At 29.9% G+C, this 17,359-nt stretch overlaps 1 protein-coding gene across 1 annotated transcript in view; it reads right to left on the bottom strand.

The window, feature by feature from the left end:
• Positions 1 to 319: 319 nt before the first annotated feature.
• The window catches only part of LOC136989937 (low-density lipoprotein receptor-related protein 4-like), a 229,817-nt gene continuing 212,777 nt past the window's right edge, over positions 320 to 17,359 (bottom strand). Inside the window, exons 28-35 of the mRNA XM_067288244.1 lie at positions 12,682 to 12,925; positions 12,451 to 12,595; positions 10,899 to 11,012; positions 5,329 to 5,410; positions 5,186 to 5,244; positions 5,029 to 5,119; positions 1,245 to 1,365; positions 320 to 1,176 (exon numbers count right to left, since the gene is read on the bottom strand). Coding sequence (XP_067144345.1) covers positions 895 to 1,176; positions 1,245 to 1,365; positions 5,029 to 5,119; positions 5,186 to 5,244; positions 5,329 to 5,410; positions 10,899 to 11,012; positions 12,451 to 12,595; positions 12,682 to 12,925 — 1,138 coding nt within the window. The 3' untranslated portion in view covers positions 320 to 894. The remainder of the gene's footprint in view (positions 1,177 to 1,244; positions 1,366 to 5,028; positions 5,120 to 5,185; positions 5,245 to 5,328; positions 5,411 to 10,898; positions 11,013 to 12,450; positions 12,596 to 12,681; positions 12,926 to 17,359) is intronic.

Below are 17,359 nucleotides of genomic sequence, written 5' to 3'. Positions count from 1 at the left end.
AATACGTTAAATTATCTTTATAGAGAATATCAAAATTGTTTCATGAGTTTAAAAAACAAAAACAGATCTGTCCACATTACAAATAAGTCTTCTATATTTGTACTGAACTATTAAACAAATTATTCATATATTTACAGATAACATAGCAAAATTGGAATGATTGAGATTTAGACAATTGATAATTGCTGATGTAAAAAGACTTCATAAAATCTTTCAAAGTGTTAATATAGTTATTTTCATTTTCTTTATTTAGAAGCATTGTGTGTAAATTTTGGAATGTAAAATATTTTTGAATGTGTTATCAAATTCGTACATTATTCAAAGTACACAAAATTTTGTTTATATGATTCTAGAAATTTGAATTTTGTTTAATAAACTATTATTAATCAAACTGATTTTTAAAGGCCCTATAAACTTGAACCAATTGCACTAGTGAATTCAATATTATAAAAATAATTAAATATTTATTTTACAAAAGATTTGATGATTTTTATGTAAATATATAGAATTTAATGAAGCTGATTCTATATAAAATTGATAAAATATGAATAATTTTTTGTAAATTATTTCTAAAATGGATTGGGGTTGGCCTCTTAGCAAAGAATGTGACTTCCCAAGGTGGGAAATAACAACAATGCTACTGAATGTATGTTCTCATTAGTAAGTAATCTATTTTTTAATTACAATGGGTGTGTCAAATGATTCACTAGAATCACAGTATCTTTGAAAATTCCCCCAGGGTCATTCAAATGGATTACATTTAGAGCAGAAAATAATAAAATCCATAAAACAACTTTTGTGCGATTTTATTTTAGTTTCCACCAGCAAACTAAATACTGAGCAATTGTTTTCTCTGATTGAATTTTAGCACCCTATTTACATTTGGCACAAATTTCAGATATCTGTTTCAATGGGATGATAACTAACTTTAGGGTGATCTAAATATGGAGATGAATGTTGGGATTGATTACGTATAGATGATGGAGAATTTGTATGAGAAGAAAGATGTGGAAGTTTAGATGAATACAGACATTCATGTTGACTGTCTATTCGTTGTGGAGGTAGAGGCGGAGGAGCTAAATTATCTACCTCTAGATCTCCAAATTTTTTGCTTACGAGTGCTGCCACTTCCAAATTATTTAATTTTTCTTCCACAGGCATATCAAATAATCTTTCCTGTAAAAAAGAAAAATTTATTTAATTTCCTTTGTCTAATTAAAAATATTGATCAAAAATAAACATACCTCATTTCTATTGTAACGTATATGTTTTCCCCAAGTTTTCTTATCCACTTCACCTGTTGAAGCACTATAAGTAGGATTGGAAAATGTCAAGGTATGATCTATATCTTGTCCTCGTCGTCTTCTAAAAAATTAAAAAACGGGATTAGTTAGTATTCTATTAAATATAATTGGTAAAAATCTGTGTTGGCTGTCTAATGTTAACTTTTTCCAGACTATTACTACTCAATTTAACGTTAAGGATTAATTTTTTTTAATGTGATATCAAGTGAGAAATAACAGAACACTAAAACAATTATTCTCATTTATGTGTATTAAAAAGACATCCTTTACAGATATATTTTAAATTCATATTGTTTAAATGCTGTCTGGAATTTAGTTTTGAAACAATAAGAATTGTAATCAATACTTTAAAATGAATTATTTTACACTAATAGTATACTATCTACTAGTGGCATAAATATACATGACTGCATCATTTCTGAAATATATATATATTTAAAACACACCTGACTTATGAAAACCCTGTATGAAAACATAGCATTTTTCATTTCACAAGTCATGTGCCATATGAGAATATGCAGAGAAACATCAGGTGATTGTAGCTAAGGTGACCAACCATACTCCAAAAATACTTGTTTTGGGTCTCCTTGGGTCCTTTTGGGTCATATCAATAATTTTTATTTCAATAATCTAAATTTAGTACTATTTTGCTGGATTACAGTAGGTCAAGACTATTTGCTAGATGGCAGTAAGTTCAGGTTTTCCTGTTTTCATATTATTGCTGAATGTATGTACTTTATTGTCCACAACAGTTTTTTGTTTTGTTTTTAAATTTGTTTTACATAATAATCATTTAAATTGATTCTTTTAAAAAAATAGTGATTTTTAATTATTTAATTTTAGTATTAGAATTTGTTTTACACAATTATACTTACTTTTTGAATACTTTGCATGACAATAATTATGTAAATCATATAAAACCTTTAAAAACAATGTGTCTCTAATAAGATCATTTAATAATAATTATCTCACAATCTATCAATTAATAGAACTAGTAAAAAATAAAAAATAAGGTTAAATTCTTGAATTATTGATGTATAAAAAAATAATGGTAATTTAACAAAACTTAAATTTGATGTCTCTATGGGTGCGTTTACTTCTGAGCTAATAGTGCTACTTCTGAACACCGGAATTGACATCATTGGTATGTGTATTCGTGCTTACATGTCCAGTTCAAAAGTAAATGCAAATGCTAACAAGAAATATGGTGATTTCCTGCAAATAATATTGTTAAAGCTGCTATTTTAAATGTTACATTATAGATAGAACTACTAGATTCTGAATTGGATGAGGATGATCTTATTGTGGATATAATTGTAGAAAAAATGAAAGAAGAAAAAAGAAAAGTAAGGTCAAATAAAAAAGATAGAAACTTTCATTGAAGAGACTATCTTTTTTATATGCCAACCAATTTTAAACAACTTTAGACTTACAAGAGAATGTTGCCCACTAGTGGCCAAGTGGTCTTTGTACCCTGAACACTAGGAGTTTGGTCATGGGTTCGTGCCTTGCTTGGATGGGCTGGCCAAGTGGAGTTTTCCGGGATTTCTCCACGTCTGTAATGCCTAAATAGGGACCAGTTTCCCTTAAAAGACCTCCCAGAAGGCATTCCCGCTAGCTAGGCAGATCGCCCAAGTGTTGTGTTGCCGTAATAAACAAACAAACGAGAATGTTTTGAAAGTCTCTTTTAAAAAAATAAGCCCAATTATAGACACAGAAAAATTACTTCTCTGGAAGACAACCTGTGTCTCCTCAAAAGCATCTTTTATGCTGCCTATGGACATTGGCTAATCAAGAATCATTCAGGTTTGTTTATATGAAGTAATATATGAAATTAGATGCAGTATATAAGAGAATAGCAGATTATACATATATATAATACATAATTAAGGCAATTGTTTACCCAGTGAATGGATGTGACATTGTTCTTTTATGATGTAACTGAGTTCAAATTAACAAATAATTGATATTAAATACAAAACATTTTTTTTCTTTCTTTTCTCTAAGGGTCTGATCATTTCTTTACGATTTATTTAATGCCCTGAACATAACACTACTGAAGTTTCCAAACGCATGCAAGGTAAACTTCACTTTTAATCATAAACAATGAATCAAACTTAATTTTTTCAAATTAACTATCTGTTTATGAAAAAAGTAATCTAAAGCTATTGAACCTTACAATGAAAAAAGATCATTGTAAACATTTTACAAACAAATAATTGAAATTTACCAATAAAAATACTTTCTGCCATTTATTTTTCCAAAACTAATTCCATTTTCATTGCTTTCTGTACAAAGTAATTTTTTTATGGAAGCAACCATATTGAATTTGCACAAAGCTCGACAACGTACTAGCTAGCACTTCGAGCTTATCAATGTCGCTAAACATGTCACATAGCTCTAAAGTAAACGCCAATGAGCATGGTGCTCGGATGAAAGTATACAGGCTGAGCATGCTGACAATAAAATTAGCTCAGAAGTAAACACACCCTATGAAATACGTCACATCTGTTTTTCAAGGTCTTATTTAACAAAGATTAAACTTTGCTACAAGTTTAATCTTTGTTAAAAGTTGTAATTATATTTATTATATTATTAAATATAAATTACTGTTGGCCATGTTAAATTTATTTTTAATTTTACTGATAATATAGATATTGACAAGATTTCGAAGTGTGCTTATTTGTAACATCCTTTACACTCTTGCCTTAACACAATGTTAGGAACAATTTGTTTGATCCTCGACACTACAGGCAATTGCATGGAGCCTGAACCAATCTTTTATAAACTCATTACTATAGTAAGAAAATTTAAATTTGAATATGGTGCTTTATCAGGCAACCTTACATTGCAAGTGTGGTGCAAACACAGCAAAGAACTTAATACATTCATGTGCATAGAGGATCACAGTATTAATGACATGGCATCAACAGATAAACTATATTGTATTGAGACAAGTTTTTTAAGAAGAGGTTAGGCTATCTGATCAGTTCCAAACCCCCTTTTCCCATTATAGAGGTTTAAAGTAGTCACTAACTTATCTCCTATCACCTTCAACTATTGTCTATATCCCTATAACCATTGTTGGTTACTACGGTGCTGGCTAGGGATGCATCGTTACACTATAACCATCATAGTAACCGACATTGGTTATAGCATAATGTTATATATACTGGAAGATAAGATTGGACCGGAGCATAATTGGCAATGCAACTGCAAAGTAAGTGGGAGTTGCAAGTTCAAGTCCTGCTCCGAGATGATTCTTTTCTTCCAGTAAATCAAAATTATTTAATTAAAATTATAATTATTAAATTTAGTAAGAGATTGCACCTAATGCCTCCCTCTAGTGTCAAATTGTTTGGTAATTTTATTAATATTATAGCTGTTATTAATATTATAGCCATATAATATAAAATAACCTGATAGCATATGACTTTGGTAGTACAATGTATCAGGTTTTAGTAGAGTTGTTTAATTTTATCTATAATATGTAGATGAATGACTAAATGTTTGCATTATGGTTCAAAGAACATTTATGTATATATATAAATACTCATAATAAACAAATATTTTTTAATATATTTCTACTAATTTAATATTTTTGAAAAATTTCTGATAGCTTGCATAATATAGGTTTGCAATTCAAATAATGCTATAAAGAAATTATGGATTAAAGAAAATAAATTTTATAGAGTAGAAATATTTATTAAATTCAGAAACATACCTTCTCCACATTACAAGGGCAACTATTAACAGAATTGCTAAAACCAATAAAATTACACTCAAAGCTATATAGGCACTCTGCAGAGCTGGATCTAGAAATAACATTAAAACTTTAATCATTATGATTTGAGATTTTATTAGTTTGAAAAAATTCTTACCAGATAAAGGGAATCCAACATAATGACATTTGCCATTTTGTACATCAGTTTTGGAGCACCTAAATTAAAATTTTTGTTACTTGAAAACAAATAAAAGTAAATTAAATAAATAATCAAAAATATTTATTTAGATATAAATATACCATGCCGTAGAATTCTTGCTATGTTGTAAATCATTTTCGTAATAATCGTCTTTTGAATCTTCGGATATTATTTCTGAAGGAACTGCATATAAAGAGTAATTAACCTTTTTATTTACAAACTCAATCTTTTAAAATAATGTTAAATAAGTATTTTTGACATGCTTTTCTTTTAAAAAGAAAAGAGAACCAATTTTGAGATTTGGAATTTTTTCAAAGTTTTATATTAGAATATATCACATAAGCAAGAAAGGATACAACACAATAGAGAAAATAAATTAAATTCTTTTCTTGTAACTTACTAGGTACTCTATCCTTACATGAAAGAATTGTGAAGTAATGCAAAATGTCTATATTGCAATTTAAAATTATTAGATTTTAAGCAATATTAGTTACATATTAATTAAATAAAGAAGAATCAATGGTAAGATAAAATGAAAATAACATTATTTAAAATAATATGAAGTAAACTTAAAAATAGACTGGTGATACTTAATCTTCCAGCAGATGTCATGACAAACTGAGGCATCAAAGGTCATATTTTCACATTTCATAGGACCTAAAATAGTTGAGGTTTGAGATTTCAGGTTTTCCTGGTAATATACTTATTATCTACTTTTGAATGTACTATTTCATTTTTCTGTAAGAAGTCTGCTTCTCTTCAAACATTTCAAGTGAGGTCAATGTAGCTTTATTATATATATGAGAAAAATATATTTTTTGTGTAAGACTATAAATTAAAGATATATAATCAAATGTGACTTAGATTCAATATAGGAAATCCTTAGCTTTCATATATTTTAATTTGAAACTTCTAATTTTTGTATGACAAATTTAGATTTTTTCACATCAACTGATGAACTACTTTTGCTTGAGCTTTTGCACAATGATGCTGCCTGCTAGAAAAATCAATAAACTTATCAAACACTTCAGTCTCAGTGGCACAAATGTAGATAATATTTCATTATCATTGTATTTATATTTCATTGCCATTTTATTCTGAAATATAGATGTTTATTGTCATAAACATATAGGAACTTAGAAATTTATTCAATATTTAAAGCATTGGAAACAAAATTCATATATACAAAGAGGTAGAGGGAGACAGAGTGTAGACAAAAACATTGCACAAGGGTATATCTTGCTTCTGTGTGCATATTATCTAAATATTGATACAAATGGGTAACAGTTGCTATCTGGAGCACACAAAACCAGGCAGATAATACAGTTTATCTATTATTTTTGAATAGTGTCCCGCAATTTTCCCTTTGAATATTTTAACAGGACAAAAAATATTTTGTACTAATTTTATGACATACTATGACTTTGTAACTGTGTGTCTATCTTTCATGGGAATCGAGACAGGAATTGGCCCATGGGAAGGAAGTTTGGAGGTTACAGCAACTAAGTCATTTGAATACCCACTGATTACCTACCTATACTCTCATGAACAATACTTTTTGTCTAAATTCTAAATGTACAAGGACAAACTGTATACATACAGTCCTTTTATATATATTTCAGGAATCTTATATACAGTAGAAACTCAATTTAACTTTTTTCAAGGAATCAGTGAAAAATTACATTAAATTCAAACATCCTTAAAAAACATGCCAGAACATACAAATACATGCACATATGCATTCAGAATGGATAAAATGACAAAAAATACATATATTACTAGTATAAACACTTCCATAAAATCCTGTATTTTGTGCAATATAATATATTACAATTGTCACCTCTAACATTTTTCAGATAAACATAATAAGCAGTTAAGCTTTTGAAAGTAGACAAGGATCCTTGTTTGTTTCCTGTTGAGGTTTTGACACGTCTTCTTCACTGCAGTTTCTAAGTTTGAAATATAAATAAATACATTTTTGTCAATATCATCACTGCTATTGTGCATTAAGTACTTTCTTTTGTATTTTGTACTTGCTTCCATAATCAAGGCCAGATTTCTAAATAGGCACAGTTTGGCAAATTTTGAGGAACAACAAAACTGGCAAGCAAAATATAAGAATTTCACAAGAAAGGTAATGACTATAAATATTGTAATATTTGGAATAATTTAAGTCATCAATTTAAATGGTTTAGCTATCGAATGTAATTAGATTATTTCATTTTGACAAATAATAATGTAAATCAGAGCTGCCTTGCAAAAATAATTTAATAAAAATGTCCAAAAACGTTTTAGTTATTAAGTTTTTGCTGTTTATTTAAGGTTATTTAAGTGTGTTTAATAATAATGTAATCATATATCAATATGCATGATGAAATTTCTAATTAAAACAAAAAGTACTCTGCAAAAAGTAACTATAAAAATGATACATTTTACTAAATAGTATACTTATATGAAAGTGTACCAAATTTGGTCCACTTTCTATATGAAAGTGCTATTCTATATTCTATAATTAAAGTCAAAAGCAGTGTCAGATGTATTTGTTTAGACTGTCAAAAAAAGTCAACATTCTAGAAATTTTTAGCCCATTCCTATAGTGGCAAAAGGGTTAAATTTGACACTGACCATAATGTCCTGACTGGTAACTGCACATATTTATTGAAATTATCTGGACTGTAGAATCTACAGTAACCTTTGAGACTGACATGATATTTCTTTACTCTAGTTGCTCTGAATCCAATATGGCTACCAAGATGCCAAAACTATAGAATGTGGCATCTTCTTATGATCATAAAGTAGTGAAACAATAATTCAATGAACTTTTCATAATTCTCTTGACTCATAACATGAAATGAAATATATATAATTTTTTTTTAATGTTACTTCAGATAAAAATTCATCTAGAAATAGTTTTTGATACATTAAAATTTGCATATTTTCAGGATTTAAAGATGCTAATGGGAGTAATGTTAACATTATAGTTTATGGAGAGATTTGAAGGGACAAGTAAAAATTATACTAAATGCAAAAATACATTAAATTGAGTTTCTATTGTGTAATGAACTAATTTCTATCAATCAATGAAATATAAATTTTCAAGTTCTATTTTATTTTGCAATTATTATTTATTGAAATTATGATAAGTATTTATTTTAGTTTCTTTGTTATCAATATAGTTATCAGAAATATATATACTTTTCACTGTTTTAGGAACTACTATATAATTACTGAATAATATAAATTCAATCTAGCTATGGAATTATTAATTAATTTATAATTTGAAATGGTCTAAAATAAACTCTGTGGAGCAGAATTTAAATTTGTAATGCTCATTCATATGATTCCAATAATTTATGTAGCAAAACTGGTGAAGCTTTGAATATCTATGAATTTAGATTTATAATGACATTTAATTCTTGTCATGTTGATAAGAGAGATGCTATTTTATCCAACAGTGGATATAGAAAGGAAATAATATGCTTTACAAAATTTTTTACTAACTGAGATAGTAAACGGTTTTGTTATAAAACAATTTTTTTGGAGTACAGAAAGGTAAGTTGTCTTGTACTTTTTCTATATTATTATTAGCCAAACTTCAACAAAAACTTATTATAATGAAACCTCTGTAAAAGATAAAGAACCACTTTTGCTTGAAACCATCAATGGTCACAAAGTAGCAGTTTTACAGTACTTATTTTATTGAGATCATCGACCTTCATATTGAACACTTCAGGAACTTTAGTCAAAATGGAATTTTTGTTGCCAACAATATAACTGAGTGGAAAAAAGGATGGCACCATTGAGCACTGATATATGATCAGTGTGCAATTGCCAGATTTCAGGAACTCTGTGGAATACAGATCAGATTTGTCTTTTACTCATGGTGGCAAATCATGTCTGCTTTTGTTCGGTACTTAAAAGAAGGGTCTTCTTTTGTGTGAGCAAGTTTGACAACTTCTTCACATTGCTGAAGTTAGTAGTCATCACATTACATCCCTTTCCAAAAAAGCTGTTAGATTAGAATGACACCTAACCACAAACCAAGTCTTGCAAAGCATTTAACTTATATTTTAAATTTATATCAGCCAAAATCCAAAATTTTATACCATACTTATCCAGTTTGTTTGCCATATATTGAGTAAACTAGCATCTTGCTTGATTAGAAACAACTGTTTGTCCACTGTCATATTTTCTCCAAAAACTGGAGAAAATAGAAGGTAGAAGCATAGAAGATAGTGCAGTTTGAGATTGTTCTAATCGATGGGATCCAGAAATGTCCATTGCCATTGCATGCTTATTCCATAGATGCTTGTGGTATATTTACCCCTCTTGGAGCAACTGCTCCAGTAGTATCACTGTCATCACCATCATTGATGCAACCATATCCATCTGCAACTGTCTTCCACTTCCATCTTGAGAAGAACTGTCAGAAATATTTATAGGATCCATAATTGACACATGGGAAAATGGGGAAGGGATTGATGCTGAATCTATGCTATAGCCATTCAGTGGAGATTGATGATGACAAATCTGAACGGTCAGGAAAGATATTAACAAAATGATTCTGGGTAAAGATGAAATTTTTCAATGTCTTAGTGTTCGTATTAGTGTGTATGACATACTAAACATACTCTGTTGCTGAATATCATCATGAGTCTTAAACACATAAATGTCAAAAATACAGGAATGTAAATATAACTGAAAACAAAATCAGTCTGTAATGAGCATAAAATCCTAAATACAGTAGAAAACCTAACCAGATGTTTTCCAGGCCATCAATGTAGGAAGAAGATATTTTTCTCAAAATCACCATGCGTAATTTTGATCCATAATTTTATGAAAGAAAATTTTTCCAAATGTCTTGTCCATGAAAAGCTAAGTAAAGTCAAACAACTTCAGGTCCCTCCTGATTATCATTATTGTATAAACATCATTCAAAAACCAAAATGGATAAAATAATCCATTCAGTCTTTCTAATGTTAATGGAGTAATCAAATGACAGTGCAGCCGTGGATGAGTTTATATTAGAAACTTCCTTAAAGTTTACTTTTTTTGAGTTTTGCATTTAGGTGACTTATCTAAAATCTCACCTGTATCAGTAGTGAATCAGTAGCAATTAATATAAAAGCAACAGTGATCTCTCATTTATTAAGATGATTTCATACACTCTTGGCTAAAAGCTAATGGTGTATGAAATTGTCTTAACTAAAAGAGCATCCCCAAAGCCAGATTACCACCAATTTGCAAGTCTGACAATTGCAAAAATCCATGTTACCAGACACCAACTCACTTCTAGTGCAATCTCTAAAAAATATAATAAGGCATGTGGTTCAATATTTGGCAAAAGTCTTCAATCAAAAAGGTGGTAAAAGTAGAAAAAAGTCACAAAAGGTGATTTGAGCCAAGGAATGCAGAAAGAGATTTTGCATTATTCAATTCCTGTCTAAGTTATTTAGAATCATATTATATTAGTATTGCTGTAGTAAATGTCTTGCCCATCAGTTTGTTATTATTTGAAGAAAATTAGAGTTTAATGTTCTCATAATTCAGGAGTCATGGAAAAATGATACATGTTGAAAAAAATGGTATCAAAACTTAAGCAAATTTCAAAACTACTCAAAAGCTATATCATGTACAGTACATTGAGTTATAGATATTCTGTAATACAGACCTGTAGAACATGGACGCAAATCTGGAGTTTTTGGACAAGCACAGATGTAACCTTGTGGACGGTAAAAACAAAGATGACTACATCCTCCATTCTGTATTCCACATGGATTAGTACCTACGTAATTGATTATTTTAAACTTAATATTTACGTTTTTATAAAATCATAATAGTGATTAAATATACTAAACAAAAAATTATATTTTATTAAAAGCTTATATTTCTTAAAATAGACAATATACTTTTGAAATATCCTGAATATAACAGAAATTTTTCTGCTATGCATGCTAGAATTAAGTAAGAATAAAAATTTAATGTTTCATTTAATTTGTAAGAGTCAATTAAGATCAAATGTCTAAAACGGATGCATATGCACAAGAGCAAATAATTTCAAACAGGCTAACAGCTGTTCGAAATTATTTGAAATAGTTGGAAAAATTCTGTAACTATGTTTACTTTCAAGTGTAGAATAACGAAGTGTAGTGCATTTTCTGATTACAGAAGGAATAGCTGGAAGAGAAATTAATTACAGAAAAAAATGCCTTATATGGCGATCACAAGAAATGGAACAAAAGTTGTCATGAAGCACACATCTCTGCATAATGTAAGGCAAGCTTGAATGAATGGATAAAGTGATTCATGAAAATAGAAATAGTGGGTATAAGCCAAGGAAAGGTTATAATACAGTGGATCAGTGGTTTTCATATTATCCAAGTAAAGAGTAGCAGATGGTTTATATGGGAACTATACTTAAACATTTGTTACTACATGGTAGAGTTCCTATAGAAACTCACCAGGTTCATCACCTATTAAGTATCATTTCAAGCCAAAGGAGTCAGTGAAACACTCCCATCACTGCTTTTCAAAAAATTCAAAACCATGCCCAGTGCTGGAAAATTAGTGTTAACAAGGGTCATTGCTTATTGACCTCATGGAGACTGATACCATTATTAAAACTGCAGATCTTGGCAGTCAAAAAGGTCAAGTTTACTGTCTGAGCTTTTTGAATCGCTCCTTCATGACAATACAAAGCATCACAAACAAAGATGAGATGGGTAATGCTCTGCTTATTATCTTGTGAGAGCTTAAAAAAAGTGCTAAACAGATGATGAATTAAAAGAAGCTGTTTGAGGTTGGTTGCACCAGCAGCCAAAGGAGTTCTATCAGAAAGCTATCTCCTACCAAGTAAAACAGTAGAATAATCACTTAAATTTCTGCAGAGAATGTTTAGGCAGCTTTGAAACTATGAGATTCATTTAAAAAGAAACTAATTACTTTTTTGACTAACCCTCAAATTCTTTTATTACTATGAAAGTATTAAGATGCATTACAAACAATACATACAGGGTGTATCAGTACAGTGGTTAAAAACTTTCAAGATACAAACTTTCAGGAGAGATTGTCTAGGTGTAACAGCTGTACTGATACATTCTGTATATAAATATAATACATTTTTCAAGTTCATTATTTCTAAAATAAAATATAAATCTATATAAAAAACATACAAATAACCTCTCACAGTTTTTATAAATTTAAATAAAGAAATTAAAATTTACCTGATTGGCGAAGAGATGACACCATTTTAATTTCCATTAAATATTCAATATTTTCAGCAATAATAATTCTATTCTGGCCAGTTTCTTTATCTGCTCTTTCAATTGCTTTTGTCTGCCAGTCAGTCCAATATATATATGGTCCAAACTTTCAAAATATGTGATTTATTTATTCATTATGCAAATTTGTAAGAGTTACAAAGACAAAAGAAAATAATCATAATAACAACTTACTTGAGTCAGACCAAATGGATGAGCAACGTCATGAATTATCTGAATGCGATTTTTGCCTGATAAATCAGAACACTCTATACGATCCAACTGGGCATCAACCCAGTACAAACGATGAGCATCATAATCGACAGTTAGTCCATTAGGCCAACCCAAATCTGAGGCTATGATAATTCTTCTACCTGATCCATCAAGAAAAGCTCTTTCAATCTTTGGTAATTTGCCCCAATCAGACCAATATAAATATCTGAAAAATACACATATATATATATATATATACTTCAATACATTTTAATAATAAAACTGTGGGACAGATAGATTTTCATTCTTTAATAAAAAATGAAATATGCTTTTTAGATTTATAATTTAAGCAAATTAATAAATTATAAATTTGTTATGATATATTTGATTGACTTTCCCATGCATTTGCTCATTACAGTTTTCAATCCATAAATCATAAATGAATCATCCAGAAAATCTATGCAGTTTATCACCAATTTTTTTTGCTGATAGTGGGAGAAATACCATGCCTACTGACAGACCTACAGGTCCTTCCATAGATAATGAGGTAGGAGAAATTACACAACCAAAACTGTCAGAAAATAATGCCACTCATTTAAGGACTAAAATTTAAACTGTCTTGGAAGTCAGAATTTCCATGGAACTATCTGTGAACAATGTTAATGTGGCCATTGGCCATGATATTGCATATTTTGTATATTTTATTTTGAATTAATCTTAGCTTTCCTTCCTGTTTCTTTGTTCCGAATTCTTTCTAGAACTTTCTTGTCTAACCCTTTTGCCCTTGGATAGGATTATCTTTTCCACGAAAATAAGAACAAAAGAGAAAGTGGGGCCCTGGGACCAAATGGACAGAAAAATAGTCATTCTGGGTGAGAATCCTGAAGAGATAGGTAGCAAAAAAGCAGTGCTCTAGAACTCGAGAAGGATGATCAAAGACTGCGAGTTGCCGAAGGATCATTGAGAAAAGACAAAGAAGTCAAAAAATAGACAAAAGGTCTACGACAAGAAAAGGGCCACAAATAAGAGGGAGATCCAAAGTTGTGTCCTACCCAAGAGCACATCGCTATGAAAACCCCGGGTATTTCTATTCCTTTCCTTAACCTTCCTTATTTCTTCTACTTTTCCATTTTCCTTAGTTTTAAGATAGTTAATTTGCACACGTGCGACAGTCAGACGAGGATCGTATTAACTTATACTAACTTATAACTATTTTGAGGACAAGTACTTTATGAATTTTATATACATAGACATTAAGTTGTAAAGAACCTGTTCAGAGAGAATTAAACTACTTTGTGCTGTGAATAATATCAAGTTTTGTACCATTTCGCTTGAGGAATTAAGTGCCTCTTGTTACGAACATCACAATATAACTTTTCATTGTGTTTTCCAGCTAGAACACAATATGTATATGTATTTACAACTGGATGTAGGTACTTTGTCAAAAAACATGCAAACTGAAAGAGCACAGAGATGATGTTCAAAATCCAACTACTCTGGGATATATATATAGGGTTACCAAATAACCAGATGTGAAAGGAGGACAATTCCTGTAGGAATAAGTCAAAAAGTAGGACACATGGAAGGACACACAAATTTTTGTAAAAAAAAATAAAAAGTAAGTTTTATGGAACCTTTACAAATACGAATGCCAATGAAACACACACTTAATTGTTTGTTTTAATTAAAATTGCTGCACAAAATAATATTTTTCTGATGTGCTGACTCTGTTTAGCAGTCGTTTGTTTTTCAAGATTTCATCATAAAATTCTAAACAATTACAATTGTTAAAGTTGAATTTCATAACCACATACAAATACCATAACCAGACTTTTTACTGTGTCAATTGCCATTCTGTTTCGTTCATCTGTCCACTGAGATTCCACCAGACTAAATATTCTTTCAGTGGTGGCATTGTGTCCGGGAATTAAAAACATATATTGGCAAATTTTAAGCAATTCAGAATGTAATTCTGGATTGTCTGTTGCCTGAAAGAAACCAAGCCATTTTTCACTTACTGATTTTTCATTTAAATTTGAAAAATTATTTAAAAGAAAATTCTAAGAACTACACTGAACAGTCCAATGATTTAAGTATTCCAGTCCAGTTTGATACATAATCAAGCAATTTCTTTTTATATTTTGGCATTCGTTTTCCATTTCTGCATTTTTCTTCAGAATTTTATTCACTGTCGATGGGAGAAAATTTGTTTCTAACCTAACTTTTAAAATATCAGAAACTTCTTCCAAAATAGACATTGTTTCTATAACACAATTAGATTCTTTTTCCATTTTTAAAAAACTTTGGTGAAAACTGTCGGCTAATGAATGTACAAACATTACTTATGCTTCATTTAATGGGTTTTCAAAGAATGATTTAAGCACAACTGGAGGCTTCTCAATAAATAAGAAATAACCTTTTAGTGGCTCATACATTTCTAATACTGGTGCAATTACTGGATATAAGGATAACCAATGGGTCTTGGAATGACTAAGAATTTGCTTACATTCAACTTCGACAAAAGAACAAAATTCTTTTAACTTTTCAACCTGGACAGTATAAATAGAGAAGTCTTTAAAAATCTTTACAAGAATGCTCTTAATATCAATGGGTAAAGAATCCACAGCATGTTGAATACAATTATTTAAAATATGCACTGTAAGCATTTAGAAGGAAGCAGATGTAATGTCTTGTCTTAGCAATGCAAACACATTATTTTTTCCGACATGTCCACATGACCCAAAATTTGTGTTGCAGTTGTCTCCTCCAAAAGCAACACATTTTTGTGAACAATTAATTTTTCTCAGTGTTTTTGTTAACAAGTCCTTAATGGTAGCTGCTTTTTCATTTGAGACTGTCATCTGGACAAGTTTATGTTCAATTCCAATAGTTTTGTGATTAAAATAATGAATTATAACTGGAAATATCTTTGCATCTTTGTGATTGCTACCATCAATTGCAATTCCTATGAATGGAATATTTTCTAACTCTTCTAATGTCTTTTCTAATGAATAGGGTGCCAAAACTCCTTTAATCAAAGCTTTTGTCTTGGTTCTGGCAGAAGAAATTTGGGTTGCTATCATTGAGTCATTGAAAATTTTGGAGTTCAATTTATTTGTGCAATCTACGGATTTAAAGCTGAAATGATGTATGGCTGTGTGGTTGGCTAATGTTAGTTCAGCAGCAGCAATCTTCTCCTCTAATTTGGAATTGTGTGGTGCAATAAATTTCTCAATCCGAACATTACTTCCAGTTGATGTAATATTTTCCTCATGACGATCTGTTTCTAAATGTTGCTCTAACAATGTCTTCCCTTTGTAAGCAATATTCAGAGTTAGGTTACAAATTGGACAAAATGCTTCATCATCCTTGTTAGTAGCTTTAAACATTTTAAAGCTTTTTTGAAGTTTTTCATTAAATTTACATTTTCACTTACTACTCATTCTGATTCTAAGATAATAAATATTTTGAATTAAAGTTTTAACGAGTGATGGGAATAAAAAAATTAAATTTCAGCTTACTTCTGCACTTCACTTGCAGCTGAACACGTCGTTTCACAGTGGAATCTGAGGAGGCCACTGAGCCGTACCTCTTGAGGAGATGGTCAGTTAAGTCGGTCATCGATTAGGCCTACATCCACGAGTAGTGTCGTAGTTGTGCCAGAGGAATGATACCGGACAGTGAAGGAGTCCAACGGTCATTGTCACGAGTTCATTTTACAGAAATATATACAAGGGTTTACAGTTACACCGACCGTGGAAAAAATGTTCGAAGTGTGCGGTGAGATGAAAGTCCAAACAGAAGTATGTCGAACCGCCATAAATCAAATAAAAAAACCAATAACTAACATGGTAATGAACATTTTACATTAAGTATTCAGATTTTAACTACTAAGTTTAATTTTAATTCTGTCATTTATGAAGTTATACAAAAGTATAGTGGTGACACATGGATCACCTCCAAAAGTAGGACATTTGCTGTTTTTGTTCAAAGGAGGGAGGATGGCAGACTGAAGGTCAAATTGCAGGACATGTCTTCCCAAAGTAGGACATTTGGTAACCCTATATATATATATTCCCTGAAGATGAATTTTTACCAGAATATAAAAGTACTTTATTAATTGGAAATATTTAAAAAGATAAAGATACTTTGATTAACTACTAACCTCTGCTTTATTATTGTGTAAACATTCATACTAATAATGTTATGCCATAAAAAAATTTTGTTTGTAGAAATACTCTACTTCTGTTATATTATACATATATGATGACTGCTGTAATCAGAGACAGGAATGAAAAACATTTCAGTCTTTTAAACACAAGGGAAACTGCTAACAATATTTGTTAAATCATATCCATAATCATATTTCACATTTATAACTTGAATCATTTTTATTTGGTATAATCAAACTTATTGAAGTGAAGAATGAGAATTATAATTGAAGAATAATTCTTTGGCCCTTTCTTCAATGAAAAGCATATTTAAAAAACTAGTAAAACCCTGTGCTTTTCACACTTCTCTTAAATCCACTCATGCTGATAAATTCAGGAAAAAATAAATAATTTAACAAATAACTGTTATGATAGCCTTATAAATAAACAGATACAACATTGTAACATTATATTTGGCATGAAGATCTCATGATGTTTTCAAATTTCAA

The sequence above is a fragment of the Centruroides vittatus genome, unplaced genomic scaffold (genome assembly GCF_030686945.1).
Source record: "Centruroides vittatus isolate TY-2023 unplaced genomic scaffold, ASM3068694v2 scaffold_769, whole genome shotgun sequence".
In the NCBI taxonomy this organism is placed as follows: Eukaryota; Metazoa; Arthropoda; class Arachnida; order Scorpiones; family Buthidae; genus Centruroides; species Centruroides vittatus.
Note: the sequence above shows the minus strand (reverse complement) of the source record. Positions and strands in the feature narration are given on the sequence as shown.